General features: G+C 39.8%; 1 protein-coding gene across 1 annotated transcript in view; it reads right to left on the bottom strand.

Annotated features, from left to right (window-relative positions):
- espnla (espin like a) overlaps positions 1 to 15960 on the bottom strand; it is a 48820-nt gene that overhangs the window by 13549 nt on the left and 19311 nt on the right. Inside the window, exons 4-6 of the mRNA XM_073954139.1 lie at positions 10730 to 10916; positions 10279 to 10461; positions 10046 to 10177 (exon numbers count right to left, since the gene is read on the bottom strand). Of these exons, the coding sequence (XP_073810240.1) occupies positions 10046 to 10177; positions 10279 to 10461; positions 10730 to 10916 (502 nt within the window). The remainder of the gene's footprint in view (positions 1 to 10045; positions 10178 to 10278; positions 10462 to 10729; positions 10917 to 15960) is intronic.

Below are 15960 nucleotides of genomic sequence, written 5' to 3'. Positions count from 1 at the left end.
ACAGTGTGTAAAAATAATAAGAAGAATTAAGGCTGCGCAATATTTTGTTTTGCTACGATATAAATACAATTTCACCAGATTAATTGAATAGCTCTTTTTGGAAAGATTTCAACACAGCACATTCACTGGGGTGATCAAGTCTTTTTCTATGCAGTGCATCTGCATCAAATATAATTACAAGCATATAAATAAATATGATAAACCAAACCAAACCAAAACCAAACCAAAAATAAAAGTTAAATAAACAGGTTTATAATTTTTTCAGGTAGTCTAACAGTATTCATAAAGGACAATTGAACAAACAAACGTAAAATAGCATCATTGTATAAACAATTTTATACAATTACATAAAAATATTATTTAACGATATCTTTATGTTTTCTGCGATGAGTCCTGCGATGTGACTATTGTGGATGCACACATTGCGATATTGATGCTCAAATGAATGTTCAGTCCTAATAAAAATACATAATAATAATAATAATAATAAATCAAAATTTACTGCCTTAGAATAAAAAGGCGGAATAACATTTTAAAATAAAGACTGCTGAACCTCTTAACATGCAGGTGCACAACACAAAAAGTATATACAAAACTTTGTGTTGTTGTTGTGTGTCGTTGCATGTTCTCAGTTAAACGGTAAACACTGTTCCATGTGTAGTGCACCACTAAAGGTCAAAGCAATCAGAGCATTCTTGAGATATGACTGAACGTTTGATGAGAAACACGTTGAAAGATTCTTCTAAGGGGGGTAAACTCATAAAAAAAGCTCCCTTACCACCCTCTAGTGGCCGATTAGCACTGGCAACTCTATAAAGGCATCATGCTGATCTAAACTCTCCAAGCATTTTTATAATGCTTGAAAGCATGTGCAATAAACAAACCACAGAGCTACACTGTACATCGCACCAAGCACACTTCCCAAAACCATTTTTGCGGCTCTCGAACTGAAATAATCCATTTTTGGGTAGCCAGAAGAGACACATTTAATACAGCTGGCCTCTTAATTTCCTGGATGGGAGGGAAGCATACATGCCGGTTATAAAATAAAGGCCTGATCTGTTTATTTGATTGCAGCTGTCTTTGGGACGAAGGCACTCACACTTTTTGAGCGGAGGGCCGAGCTTAGGGAGGGTGACCTCGTTGGGAAGAAACCAAAACATGAGGAAATACCTAGCACGCAACTCTCTGGCCAGCGGCCCAAACAATCCATTACAGGCACTGTTAGGAAATGAGATGGCCTGTCCTGAGCACTCGGAGGTGGAATAAAAACCGTGTGAAGTAGACCACAACTTGCAATACTGTAAACCAACCAGGAGATGTAAAACCAATAATGCATCAATTCCTAAAATAATGATGATACAGACCATACAGAGTCATTTGTGGTGATGGACCAGAGAAGCAATGACATTTTTTAAGGGCTCAATGACATTTAAGAGCTAGGAGTAAGTTAGAAAATGTCAAGAAAGATATCCAGTTTTTTTTTTACGCCATACATTTATGAAAACTGGTTTGTAAGTGTGCAGATTTTTAAATTATATTTTTATGTCATTTGCGTATTTTTTTATATTCATTAACAATTAATTCATAAATAAAATCCACATTTTTGGGAAACATCATTCTATCTTTAAAAAGTACTCTTTACTTATTAAAAGATGAAATTTTCTGATATATTAAGAAAGTCATGGGACGTTTCATTCATATATCTATTTATTTATATAATCAGAAATGTAATTATTTCTTCCTATTATTCTTTGCCAATCTGTTCATCACATTATGCTTGACTTCATGTAAAGCTAGATTTAGGGGGAGTGTTATCAGGCTCCATTTATTCAAAGAAAATATGAAAATATAAATATATTTTTAAAAACATAATTAATAAGAAACAATGTAAAAATAACATATAAATTAAAATTATTTTCAGTTAAAAATTTTTGTAACGGAGTTCAGCTTGTGAAGTGCTGTGCAGGTAAACCTAGCTCCTCTGACCTCTAAAAAAAGACACTCCAGCGACAGACGCTAGAGGCCTTGGTCTTTAGCCTCCTTGTTAGAGCAACCGACTCCCATGCAAAGAATTTCTGGTTCGATCCCAGCTCGAAGCAGGTTGTGTGCAGTTAAACCAGCGGGGTTACAGTGGTGCCAAAACCCGGATGGGAGTGAGGTTTAAGGGGGTGAGCATAACAGAGGTCAGCTAGTGAAATGCTGTTCAGGTAAACCTCACTCCTCTGACCTCTAAAAAAGACGCTCCAGCGACAGCCGCTATAGGCCATAGTCTTTACCCCTCTTGTTAAAGCAACCTACCCCCATGCAAAGAATTGGGTTAGGTGCAGTTGAACCGGCGGTTTTACATTGATGCCACGACCCAGATAGGAGTGAGGTTTAAAAGGGTGAGTGTAACGGAGGCTAGCTATTGAAGTGCTGTGCAGGTAAACCTCACTTCTCTGACCTGTAAAAAAGTGCTCTAGCAACAGGCGCTAGAAGCCAAGGTCTTTAGCCTCCTTGTTAGAGCAACCAACTCCAAAGAATTGGAGGTTCGATCCCAGCTCGGAGCGGGTTAGGTGGTGTAGGACCAGCGTGGAGACACAAACTGGATTACCATTGTGCATTACTCCAGTTTTCAGTGTCACGTGACCTTCCACAAAAAAAAATTAATATTATTCTGATATTGTCATTTGGTGCTAAAGAAACTTTTGAAAACAGTGAGCTGCATAACATTTTTTTATAATAATAATGTGTATTTTTCCAGTATTTCTTAACAGAATTTACTTGAAACATAATTTCTTTGTGAATGTAAAACAGATTTTTTAGCATGACCTAAAATTAAATAAAAATGTACAATTCTATTTTTGTTAAATATACTTTGTCATTTAACAAAAATATTCACTTCTGTGAAAAAACAACAAACAAAACAAAAAATATTTGACCCCAAGCTTTTTACTGGTACTAATTATCAAGGTATACTGTAACTATGTTTCACTTTTAATTGAAAATTTTGCACAAAAAAAGCTGCACTTAAGACATTACTACTTGAACTGATTTGTTAGCCTTAAAATAGAAGTATGCTTAAAGAGAAAAGGATAAACAATCAGATGCATGATTGAAGTCAACAAACATCCTGTTCTCCAACCGATTTGATAGATCAAGTATCTGTTTCCAAGCATTAGAATGGTAAAAACCCTGAAACCAAACCCTGTGGATCCCATAACCAGCTCAGCCCCCGGCCCTGTACCTGAGCTCTGCTGCTGGAGAGAAGGTAACTGATACATCTCCAGCACATAGAGAGACTGTGAACGCCAGCATCAGATGCTTCAACAGCCTCCCTACACTAATTAAATCTCTTTTGTTTAGACAGGTCACCTTAATTTTTGGCATCTAGTGGCACCCGAGCCTCTGGTTTTGATATATAGGAGCAATGAATTGTTGATTTATTCATGCCCATGTTGACAGGGAGCTTACATTACTGCATAAGATCTATGGAAGAGTGTGACTAAGGTGATTGGAGACCAGTCAATTAACTCTGTGAAATCTCAGATATGCTGCTTTAAATTTAATGAAACTTAATTGAATTCTTAATTGGCTTTTAACCTGCTGGCATTGCACAAACGTCACTGAGTGTCATGAATCTTTTGTTTTGATAGCATAATTATTGTATTTTTTTGACGATGTAATAAAAAAGAAAAGTGTCTAACACTCCACAACAGTGTTTGGCTAAGATTGAGTTCCAAAAAGTTTGCTTTTGGATTTTAGGGAATGCTCATCTTGCTCATCACATGTATTTAAGACCCTTCAGCTGACCCCCTTTCTGAGTTATTTAGAAGGCTTTTTTGTATTTTCCTGCATCTGGTTTATGACTTGATATGCCACAGCCCTGTGCATGCAATGGAGATTAGAGCTGCTAGATTTACAACACACAAATTCATCAACTTCTCCTTAACCACGTGGAATTAAGAAGCTGTTTAAACATTCTAGTTACCTAAACAGTGTGTATTTGATGATAAATAACACATATTATAATATTACGTGTAGAATTATTATTATTGCTGTATTCTACTGACATCAGTGAGCATTTTACAAAGCACAATTCTTTGGCAAGTAAATCTGTATTAAAATGTCGGCAACTAAATCTAACATTATTTCACTAATAAGTTTTGAGGTTTGACCAATGCCATGCAAATGTTTCCTTCTTTGACTCAGTGCCAGCCATTGAGGGAGGGCAGATTTGGATTTAGCAGTAGATCAATGATGTACTGAATGTTTGAGTCACATTGGGATCATACATTTCAGGGACCAACCTAGACTGATCACACTGTTGTGATTGTGAAGTATATGTCAAAGGGTTATGATAACGAAGCTGTTCCTTGTTGTATTAACAGGGATAACACAGGATAAAGTCAGTGGCTTTTGATTCAGGAGATCTACCAATGGACATGCCAGGTGCTCTTTTTTTGGTGGAAACTGGGAATCTGTAACTTTGTCTTAAATGTATTTAACAAAGCACTTTGAAGTTTTTATTAACTTTACAAGATGTTGAACGGTTCTAAACCAAAAATCTAAGGGTGCTTTCACACCTACACTTTTGTTTCGGAACGTATCTCATTTGCCCAGTTAGCTCGGTTCGATTGGCATATGTGAACAGGGCAATCGCGCTCTATTCCACGCCAAAGTAATCGCTCCGAGATCGCTTGAATGAGGTGGTCTCGGCTCGATTGAAACGAACCCTGGAGCGGTTCGGATGCAGTGAGAAAGCGATCCGATCCGAGTGCGGTTATATCACAGTGTTTTATGGATATGTAATAGGCTTACGGCTATATGAAGAGAGAATTATGAGTAGGGAGGGAAGTTTCGCGAGTCTCCGGATGCCCGCAAACGAGTGATGATCTCCTGGTAATCTCGCGTCTCCCTCCTGGTCCTCAAATAGGCATCGTCGCGCACCATTCTCACCCCTCCCCACCGCGTCTCTCCTCAGACACATCGGGCGCGCGCACCCTGTCAATCACCTCCAAACCACCACCTCTCCTGACAGCTGAGCAGGACGCTGCAAAATAAACCCTGACACTCTGACCAATGTGAGGAGAGTTTACTCTCACGTGACTTGTTTTAGCTCTTTTGGTCCGATTAGAAACTTTGCAGTGTGAAAGCGAACCGCTCCAAGAGCAAAGAGCAACAATGTAACATTTGTAATCCCTGTTTCGGAACAACTGAATCGATTCACAGGTGTGAAAGCACCCTAAGACAGCAGGCTGTATTGACCTTGTTCTAAAATGCGGAAGTGCACCTGTTTTCGAGATTGTCTTAGAACTCTCGTTTCAGTCGCCTATGGGAGAAATGACTAGGAATAATAAACGGCAAAAAACGGTCAAACTACTTGCTCTACAAACAAATGTTTGCATGACTATACAGACCAAGTAGAATATTATAACAAGGAAATATCAGTTTGCAACATCAAACAGCGAAACGAGCAGTTTTTAAAGTCTAAAAATGAATGGAAGTGAATGAGACCGGAAGTCTCGTGCCAAAAAGATTCAAATTGCAGCGCCCGCTCGTCCGCGGAGAATAAGGTAAATAGCAAGAGAAAATAGTCAATCCAAATCTGTGATTTCTACAATTTTGTATTTTTACAGTAATCAACTCATTCGAGTCCCTGTAAAAACACTGGTTGTCCATTAAAGACAAAACACATAAGAGAATCTCAATGGTCAATCAGTTCAATACCGCAGCTGAAATTGATCACTAGTTCAGCACTGAACAGGTTAAGGATATCTACATTATCTCTGCATATAGGGTTGTAACATTTAAGGGGCACCTATTTTACCCCTTTTTCAAAATTAAGCCTTTTGTGTCTCCAGAATGTGTCTGTACAGTTTCAGCTCAAAACACCCCGCAGATTATTTATTATACCTTTCAGAGTTTGTCATTTTCAGCTCTGAGCATTTTGTAGCTGTTTTTGTTGCCTGTGCCTTTAATGCTAGTTCTCCACACCCACCGTTAACACTTGTCTGTCAGTGTGCCTCAATCTCCACCTCCGCTGTGTTAGATAAACAGCACGGTAACAGACATGAAGGAAGCAGATCTCACTAACGTTTGTAAGAATTTCTAAAGAATTTTTTTTTCTCAGTGATTTGATGTCTTTGTTATGGAGTTAATGAGTCGATGAGAACACACACACAGACAGCGCACACACACACAAGTGTTTCACTTTGCATTGTTTCTGCACACAAATGTGACTGGACACATGATAATAACCACTGCTGTTTAGATATCCATTATGTTAAGGTACAAAATAAACCTGATTTAACATCCACAAACCGGGATTGAAGCGTCTTCTTTTATAATTGTACTGATACATGGCTATAGCGATAAAGACAAAAAAACCTTGTAATTCATTAGAAATATACACTGTTTTAAAAATGTTTTAAACTTGTAAAACTCATTCTTGATCACATTTGATGATCATAGAAAACTGAACAGATCTTTTAATCCCATTTGCTTTGTGCACGTCCTGTTTTGTTGATAGGATTATACGCGTTACTATGAAGACAAGTTAATACGCAGCTTTCAATCAATTTGATGGCCGGGGAAAGTGCACTCCTACATGACATTGCGGTGGGCCTCAAAATGGGAGGGACTTGGGTCCTATTTTAACATCAGGAAATTAAAAAAGAGACTTATTGTCTTTCTATCAATCCAATATGACAGTGGACACCCGATACCTACATCAATTCTGTCCAAACAGCTTACAAAAGATGATTTTCATCATAGGTGACCAAAAAATATATAAAGGCTAGACAGGGGGTCACCAAACTTGTTCCTGCGGACCAGTATCCTGCAGAACCCTAATCAAACACATGTGAACAAGCTAATCAAGATCTTAGGTAAACATGAAACTTCGAGGCAGGTGTGTTGAGGCAAGTTAAAGCTAAACTCTGCAGGGACCCTGGCTCTCCAAAACCAAGATTGGTGACCCATGGGCTAGACCAGCGATGCCTGAAGTAGGGCCTGCAGGCCAAAGTTGGCCCATGGTAATGTTTAATTTGGCCCACCATTCCATCTGAAAAAAAGAGTGAGAATGATAGAGAAAGTTGAAGTGAATGCCTTAAACAGAAATTGTCATTTTGAATTTAACAACATTTTGTTTCATTGCTGAGCTATAAAAAATGCAACCGAAATTAAATGATTCAATTAAATTATGTAAATTAATCAGACTTTTAAAATGTAAACACTGTCACTTGACAATACAGTGCAAAAGTGATCTGCAAGCAAATCATGGTGAAGGCAGGAGCAGCTCAACCAGTGTATTCAGCATTGAACTCCATTGTGTTATAAATGGAAATGCTTATGTTTTATTGTAATATACTATAAGTTAATATGATTTAAAGCATCATTTTCTATTTTTTTTTAATATTACCAAATAAATCAGGAAACACTCCGTACATTTATTGTATTATGGTTTGATATACAGTATATTCGACCCACAGCCCTCAATCAAGTTTGGTTTTTGGCCCTTTATAGGAAAACTTTCAGGTACCCCTGGGCAACACTAACCTTTACTGAAGAACATGGTGTATGAACAGAACTGCTTTAAAAAACAGTGACTCGATGTAAAACTTAGATTGAACACTCAGATTTATAATGAAAAACATTATGGTTCTAGTCAGACTTGGAAACCTGCAGAAACCTCATTTTAAATTATCCGACAAAACGATAATTCAGGTTCGACTAACAAATCTTCCATGGAAATCAGCTTGTGTTGTCATAAGATTGTCAGTAATATGCTTACAATTCAACAGCTGAGTAACCAATATAATCCATAGAGGTTTCCTTAACATAAATTTATGGCTTATAACCTATACAACATGTTTACCTAACGGAAATTAATATTCAGCTCCTCCAGAATTTGCTCATATGGGCTTTAGCTCATACATTTAAGTATTAGCTTGTTAAATGTGTTTTATCAGCTAAGCAAGGTATGATGGAAGAAATCCAAAACAAAAAAGGTCACTTTTGTGAATGGGAACAGCAAAAACAGCTGCTATTACTACCGCCCATTAATGCAGATGGACATCTTCAAAACTGAAAACGAAGAATGCACAGTTGTGAGATACAGTAAATCACCAGAACAGCAGTATACCCTGTAGACTGATCCATCAACTTTGTGCTCTAAATGTGGGATTAATTTCTTTTCCTATATGGTTCAGTCATTCTGCTGCCCCAACAGCATTACCATGCTCAACCTTGAAAAATGTATGACTTCAATTGAGCAGCATCTTATTGACCATGTGAAACAAGATGGCTTAAAGGTCAGTGAGGTGCACACACACGCATATGCACATTTTAAATAAAATTGCATAAAAGTTGAAACACAATTGGACACATCAGTCAAAACTCAAATAAAACAATCCTAAAACCGGAAAAAGTGAAACACCGAGATTCTCATACAGGATTTCCATTTAGTCGTTTAGATCATTTTAGAATATGATGTTAACTTTCATGTGTGGAAACCTCTGACCTTTTCTCATAATTATAGCTGATTCCCCTTTGTTGCAGCACACATTCAATATGTTGGATAGAACTAGTTAAGTACCATGACACTACACAACCTGACAAAAGTCTTATTGTCAATCCCAGTTGTAAGAGCAACAAATGATAACTTGACTTCTAGTTGATTTGGAAAAGTGTCAGAAGGTAGATTTTTCAGAGAAATCATCTGTTGAACTGCATCCCAAGCATCACAAATATGGCAGAAGACCTACATGCACCTAAGATTTTCTTTGGGGTTACATTCAGTATGGGGGTGTGCGAGAGATCTGCAGAGTGGATGGCGACATCAACAGCCTGAGGTATCAAGACATTTGTGCTGCCCATTACATTACAAATTACAGGAGAGGGCAAATTCTACAGCAGGATAGCGCTCCTTGTCATTAAAATTCCAAAGTTCCTGAAAGCAAAGAAGATCAAGGTGCTCCAGAATTGGCCAGCCCAGTCACCAGACATGAACATTATTGAACATGTCTGGGGTAAGATGGAGGAGGCATTGAAGATGAATCAAAAGAATCTTGATGATCTCTGGGAGTGCTGCAAGAACACTTTCTTTGCCATTTCAGATGACTTTATTAATAAGTTATTTGAGTCATTGCAGAGATGTCTGGATGCAGTCCTCAAAGCTCATGTGAGTCAAACACAATATTAATTCTTTTTCCACTGCACCATGACGTTATATTCTATACTGTACATTATTTCTGTTAAGTGACAAGACTTTTGTCTAAGCAAAGTCAGACTTTACTGTCCTAATTAAATATTATTAATCAAGGCATGATCATATTTTATTTTGGTAAAATAAGCGCAATCTAGAGGCCTTTGACCTTCATATAAACCACTTCTGGTACCAAAAAATCAACTAGAAGTCATGTTGTTATTTGTTGCTCTTAAAACTTGGTTAATTGACAAAACTTTTGTCAGGTGGTGCAAGTTATCTAGTCTTTTAAGATATAAAGGAGGTAAACTATATCATTATATACTTCAACACAAAATACAACCACTGTAATTTTAACATGGTACATTTGTGTACTAGACATTTAGTGAGAAATAAGTTGACAGTTAATAGAGGGTCATTACAGTAACCATAAAACCTAAGCATTTTATTGCTTAAAAGCATATATGAAAATGAAAACATAGCAATCCCAACATAACTAATATGAATATTTTTATGAAAGTTAATACCATAAAGCTTTTTAATTACCTACAAATTGTCATTAGCTTACATTATCTAATGTCTCACATTAACAGATCTAAAAATATATTCTCAAAATAAATTACAATATTGTAAATACTTGATTATATATAGAATAAATGAGTGTTATTAAATATAGAATAAATTAAAGTAACACCAATTAAATTAAAACCTAAATATTTAAATAAACTGATAACTGTTATAATTAAAAAAAATATTATAATTGTTAAATCTTTGTCATTTAATAAGTGACACACCAGATGGTTAACAATAAACTGCTACACAATCTTAAATGCAAAATTAAGGAACTGCACTAACGTTTCTCTCCACAGATCGAAGGTATCTGGCACACTCAAAGTGGCCGTTGTATTCAGCCAGATCAGCAGCCGTGAATCCATCTATATCTCTTTCCTTTGGGTTGATCTGGTGACTCAGGAGGATTCGACAGCACTGAAAAAAAATCACATATGACGCAAATATCACTCAGCATAAGTAACAACAATTGTATTTTATACAGCACACAACAGACTTCCATCCCAAATTAAACCCACCTCTATCTCCCCATTCTCTGCAGCATCATGTAAAGGAGTGCCACCCCAATAATCTTTCTTGACCTTTGATCCCATCTCTAACAACCTCTCTAGGACATGGTGGTGCCCCCCACTGGCAGCAAAGTGTAGAACGGTTGCCCCTTCGTTATCTTGACTGGACAGGCTGATGTCTGTAAAGGTCCCCTGCAAAACAGTAATACACTTGTAAGTTTGTAGTTGTACTAATACATAATGTCAGTAGCTATGTTTCTAAAGATGCTAATTAAACTTGTGTGCAAAACTAAAATATTACACAAAACATTTTTAAATAAAGCTCCGTTTCCATCCAATGAGTCAAAGAGAACCAAATCATCACTTCCTGAAAAGGTGGCAAATTATGTGTGATTATTATTTGATATTCTAAAATGTGCATGAAAATAGCTGAAATGTAGAGGGTGAATGTTTAACCCACCAGCCACACCACCAGTGAATGATGGCCCATGTGAGCTGCAGCATGCAGTGGTGTCATGCCATCTTGGGCTCTCAGATGCACGTCAGCTTGGCAGTCTTTCACCAAAAACTCCACAACATGCAGATGGCCCTCCTGGCAGGCCAGATACAATGGTGTGGCACCCATATTTGTCTGTCGATTAATACTCCTGAAAAAAGATACAATTTCATCTAGCATCAGTTGAAAGGTGCCACGAAAAAATTGCTATTTTAAACAACACTTGCTAAGTATTGGAAAAAAAGTATTTAAATTTCACAGGAGGGCTAATAATTTTGATTTCAGCTGTTTCACCTCACACTAAAGGTATGTTCACACTTGCAGTTTGGTTCTCTTGGTTTATTTGATGTGTATGAGAAAGCAACATATTTATTTCTGGTCTGTTTGGCATTCATTTACATTAAAAATGTGTCATTTACATTCACATTAGTATATTATGGCAAAAAACTAACAATTCAAAATAAAAAAAAGCTTTTAATGACATGCATTATATGTACAGTATAATAAGCAACCTTGGCAAGAGAAAAAACTTCAGGGTAACACTTTTTAATAACTACACACTATAAACCAGTTACTAAGCATTAGAATATAGTTATTTCATTATTGATTAATCATTGACTCTACATTAATACTTGTTAGTAAACAGTTTATAACTACAGTTACAAATGCTTTGTTCTTAACTTATAAGCACAGGTATAAATAATGTGTTTACTTTCATAATTTGTGACAGTGATTTTTCATGACTAACTGAAGTATTGCATTATTTACAAACCATTTGTATTTAAGAGTAGTTGGTGGTTTTTAAGATCCTTCAGAATGAGTTATTGAAATTAGTGTTTATACATCTTATTGTTCAGGCATATATTAATAGTTATATATGTATGTTAAGAAATGATTTATTAACTTAACTTCATGCAGTTTTGTGACCTAATCTAAAGTGAGGACTAGTTATGCTTTACAAATCCCTAATAAATGATAATTAAATTAGAATCAAATGAACAATAATGGGCAGCACAGTGGCGCAGTGGATAGCACAATTGCCTCACAGCAAGAAGGTTGCTGGATCGAGCCCCTCCTCGCTCAGTTGGTATTTCTGTGTGAAGTTTGCATGTTCTCCCCGTGTTTGCATGGGTTTCCACTGGGTGCTCTGGTTTCCTCCACAAGTCCAAAAACATGTGGTATAGGTGAATTGGGTATAGGCTAATTGTCCGTAGTGTATGTGTGTAAATGAGTGTGTATGGATGTTTCCCAGTGATGGGTTGCAGCTGGAAGGGCATTCGCTGCGTAAAACAAATACTGGATAAGTTGGTGGTTAATTCCACTGTGGCGACCCCAGATTAAAGGGACTAAGCCGCAAAGAAAAAGAAAGAATGACTGAATGAATGAACAATAATCTTTGCAATCTTATCTAAAAAATCTTATCTAAAAAATTAAACTGTAAAGTTTAAACATTGCTAAATAACAGGAGTGTCAAAATATAACAAAGTTGGATAAAAAAACAACAATATAACAATTTAACAACATTTTTGTTACGTTTCAATGAGAGTCAGAGAAGATCCAATAGCAAGTGTACAAGTTTATTGTGATGACAAATACAAATAGTGTCAGGCTAGACGGACGCAGGACGCAGGGCAGGAAACAGAACGGGGAAAACCAGATCCAGATTACTCCGCAGGGCCTGAGCACAGACACACAAACATGAGTGATAACAACGAACTGACACAGACACACAAAAGCGTCGCCCAGATATAGGCACCATGATGAGCCTCAGCTGGCGAACTAATCAGACCAACTGAATGACGTCATAACATGTGAGCCTAACAAATCCACATGGATAACCAAAACAAAACAAACCCACGTGATCAACATACACTCCGGAGAAGCGCACAAACCTGCAACCGTGACATTACCTCCTCTCCTACGAGCACCTCCTGGTGCTTCCAGAAGAGCTTACCTGGCGATTGTAATCATCGATAAGAGAGTGATCCAATATGTCCTTTGCAGGAACCCAACTCCTCTCCTCCGCACCATAACCTTCCCAGTCCACCAAGTACTGAAATCCTCGTCCCCTCCGTCTCGAGTCCAGAATGCGCTTAACCGAATAAACGGTCTCCCCATCTACGAGACGCGGCGGGGGGGGAACCGGAGTGGGCGGGTTAATGGCCGTATGAAAAACGGGCTTTAATTTGGAAACATGAAACACGGGATGTATTCTCCTGTACGCTGGAGGAAGTTTGAGGCGGACTGCCACCGGACTAATGATCTTGATGACAGTGAATGGGCCAATAAATTTAGGTGCAAGTTTATTACATACGGAACGCAAGGGAATATTCTTAGTTGAAAGCCACACTTTTTGACCGACGACATAAACGGGAGGCTTCGACCGGTGGCGATCGGCTTTAGCCTTGGTGCGCGCACCCACTTGGAGGAGGGTCTGTCTGGCTCTGCTCCAAGTGCGTCGGCACCTCTGGACAAAGGCGTGGGCAGAGGGGACCGCGATTTCGGATTCCAGACTGGGAAAAGCTGGTGGCTGGTATCCTAAGCTACACTGAAACGGAGAGAGGCCCGTAGCCGACACTGGTAATGAATTGTGTGCGTACTCCACCCATGGGAGCTGCTGACTCCAAGAGGCGGGATTTTGGGAAACCAAACAACGTAACATACGCTCGAGATCTTGATTGGCCCTCTCTGTTTGTCCGTTACTCTGAGGATGGAAACCAGAAGAAAGGCTTACAGTCGCTCCCAATAAATGACAGAATTCTCTCCAAAATTTAGAGACAAACTGCGGTCCCCTGTCAGAAACCACGTCCGTCGGGAGGCCATGAATGCGAAAGACGTGATTAATGACAGCATCCGCTGTCTCTCTGGCTGAGGGTAATTTGGGCAGAGGAATGAAATGAGTAGCCTTCGAGAACCGGTCCACAACGGTCAAAACAGCCGTATTGCCACCAGATGGCGGGAGACCAGTGACGAAATCTAGCGAAATGTGCGACCAGGGTCTCGAAGGCACTGACAGCGGCTGAAGGAGTCCAGCAGGGGGGCGATTAGAAGTCTTAGAAACAGCACAAACAGAACAGGCCAAAACAAACTCGCGTATGTCCCGTGCCATAGCTGGCCACCAAAACCGCTGTTTAACCAAAAATAATGTACGACTCACCCCAGGATGACAAGCCACTTTGGAGGAATGTCCCCACCGAATGACGTCAGACCGAATCTCCTCCGGCACAAACAAACGACTGGGTGGGCATCCGACCGGGGGCGTTACCCCATCCAGGGCTGTGCGGACCCTGCTCTCGATCTCCCATGTTACTGCAGAAATACAAATCCTCTGGGGAACGATGGGCTCAAGAGACGTATTGCGCTCGGAAGAATCAAAAAGACGGGATAACGCGTCGGGTTTGATGTTTTTAGAACCCGGTCGATATGAGATGGTAAAGTCAAAACGTCCGAAAAATAATGCCCACCGAGCCTGCCTGGAGTTAAGTCGTTTGGCGGACCTGATGTATTCGAGGTTCTTATGATCGGTCCAAACGATAAAGGGAACCCCCGAACCCTCCAACCAATGACGCCACTCCTCCAAAGCGAGTTTGACAGCCAACAACTCCCTATTACCAATGTCGTAATTTCGTTCAGCGGGAGATAATCGGTGAGAGAAAAACGCGCACGGATGTATTATGTCATCCGAGGCTGCGCGCTGGGACAGGATCGCGCCCACGCCCACCTCTGACGCGTCAACCTCCACCACGAACTGCCGGGCTGGATCAGGTGTCACCAGAATAGGAGCTGAAACGAAGCGGCTCTTTAGTTTAGTGAATGCAACCTGTGCTGCACTCGACCACCTGAAGGGCGTCTTGGCGGAGGTTAAGGATGTCAGAGGGGCGGCGAGCTGGCTGAAATTGCGAATAAAACGCCGGTAAAAATTAGCGAAGCCCAGAAATCTCTGCAGGGCCTTACGAGACTCGGGGATTGGCCAATTCACCACAGCCTGAACCTTCTCTGGATCCATGCGCACCCCCTCGACTGACACAATGTGTCCTAGAAAGGGAACAGACTGTGCATGGAACACGCATTTCTCCGCCTTGACAAAAAGCCCATTCTCTAGCAGCCGCTGAAGCACTCGCCTGACGTGCTGCACATGTTCCTGGAGAGAACGAGAAAAAATCAGAATGTCATCCAGGTAGACATAAATAAACTGATCTATCATGTCTCGTAACACGTCATTTACGAGTGCTTGGAAAACCGCAGGAGCATTAGAAAGCCCGAACGGAAGAACACAATATTCAAAATGCCCCCTGGGGGTCAAAAACGCGGTTTTCCACTCATGACCCTGCTTCATGTGAACCAAATGATATGCGTTACGGAGATCTAATTTCGTGAAAAACGAAGCCCCTTGCAGACGCTCGAACGCTGAAGACATCAGCGGCAAAGGATACGTATTCTTCACCGTGATGCTGTTCAGCCCTCGATAGTCTATACAAGGTCTAAGAGACTCATCCTTCTTTTTCACGAAAAAGAACCCCGCCCCCGCCGGAGAAGAAGAGGGTCGTATGATCTTGGCCGCTAGAGAATCAGAAATATATTTCTCCATGGCCTCCCTCTCAGGAATGGAAAGAGAGTATAACTTGCCTTTAGGCGGAGAGGTACCTGGCAATAAATCTATTGCACAGTCATAGGGACGATGAGGAGGCAGAGAAGCAGCTCGAGACTTACTGAACACTCTCTTCAGGTCGAGGTACTCACTGGGCACGTTTGACAGGTCCATGCGCTCCTCCTGAAACACAGAACAAGAAACAGCAGAACGAGCAGACGAAAGACAAGACTCATGACATTTCTCACTCCACGAAAATATGGAATTAAGACCCCAATTAATGTGAGGTTTATGAAGAATTAACCATGGATGTCCTAAAACCACCGGTGAGTTGGAACAGTCTGTTAAAAAAAATGAAATGTGTTTAACATGATTTCCAGACGTGATAAGTTTTATGGGTTTGGTGGAGTGAGTGATAGTGGGAAGGGAAAGCCCACTGAGGGCGCGTACTGCAATGGGTTGTGACAGTGCGATAACCGGAAGTTTAGAACTGAAAGCGAAACTGGAGTCAATGAAATTTCCCTCCGCCCCGGAATCGACGAGGGCATGGGTGTCACGACTTCCGGAACCCCATGATACAGTGACGGGCAATAAAGTGGCAGCCGTA

The sequence above is a fragment of the Danio rerio genome, chromosome 6 (assembly GCF_049306965.1).
Source record: "Danio rerio strain Tuebingen ecotype United States chromosome 6, GRCz12tu, whole genome shotgun sequence".
Classification (NCBI taxonomy): Eukaryota; Metazoa; Chordata; class Actinopteri; order Cypriniformes; family Danionidae; genus Danio; species Danio rerio.
This window is presented reverse-complemented; position numbering and strand designations above follow the sequence as displayed.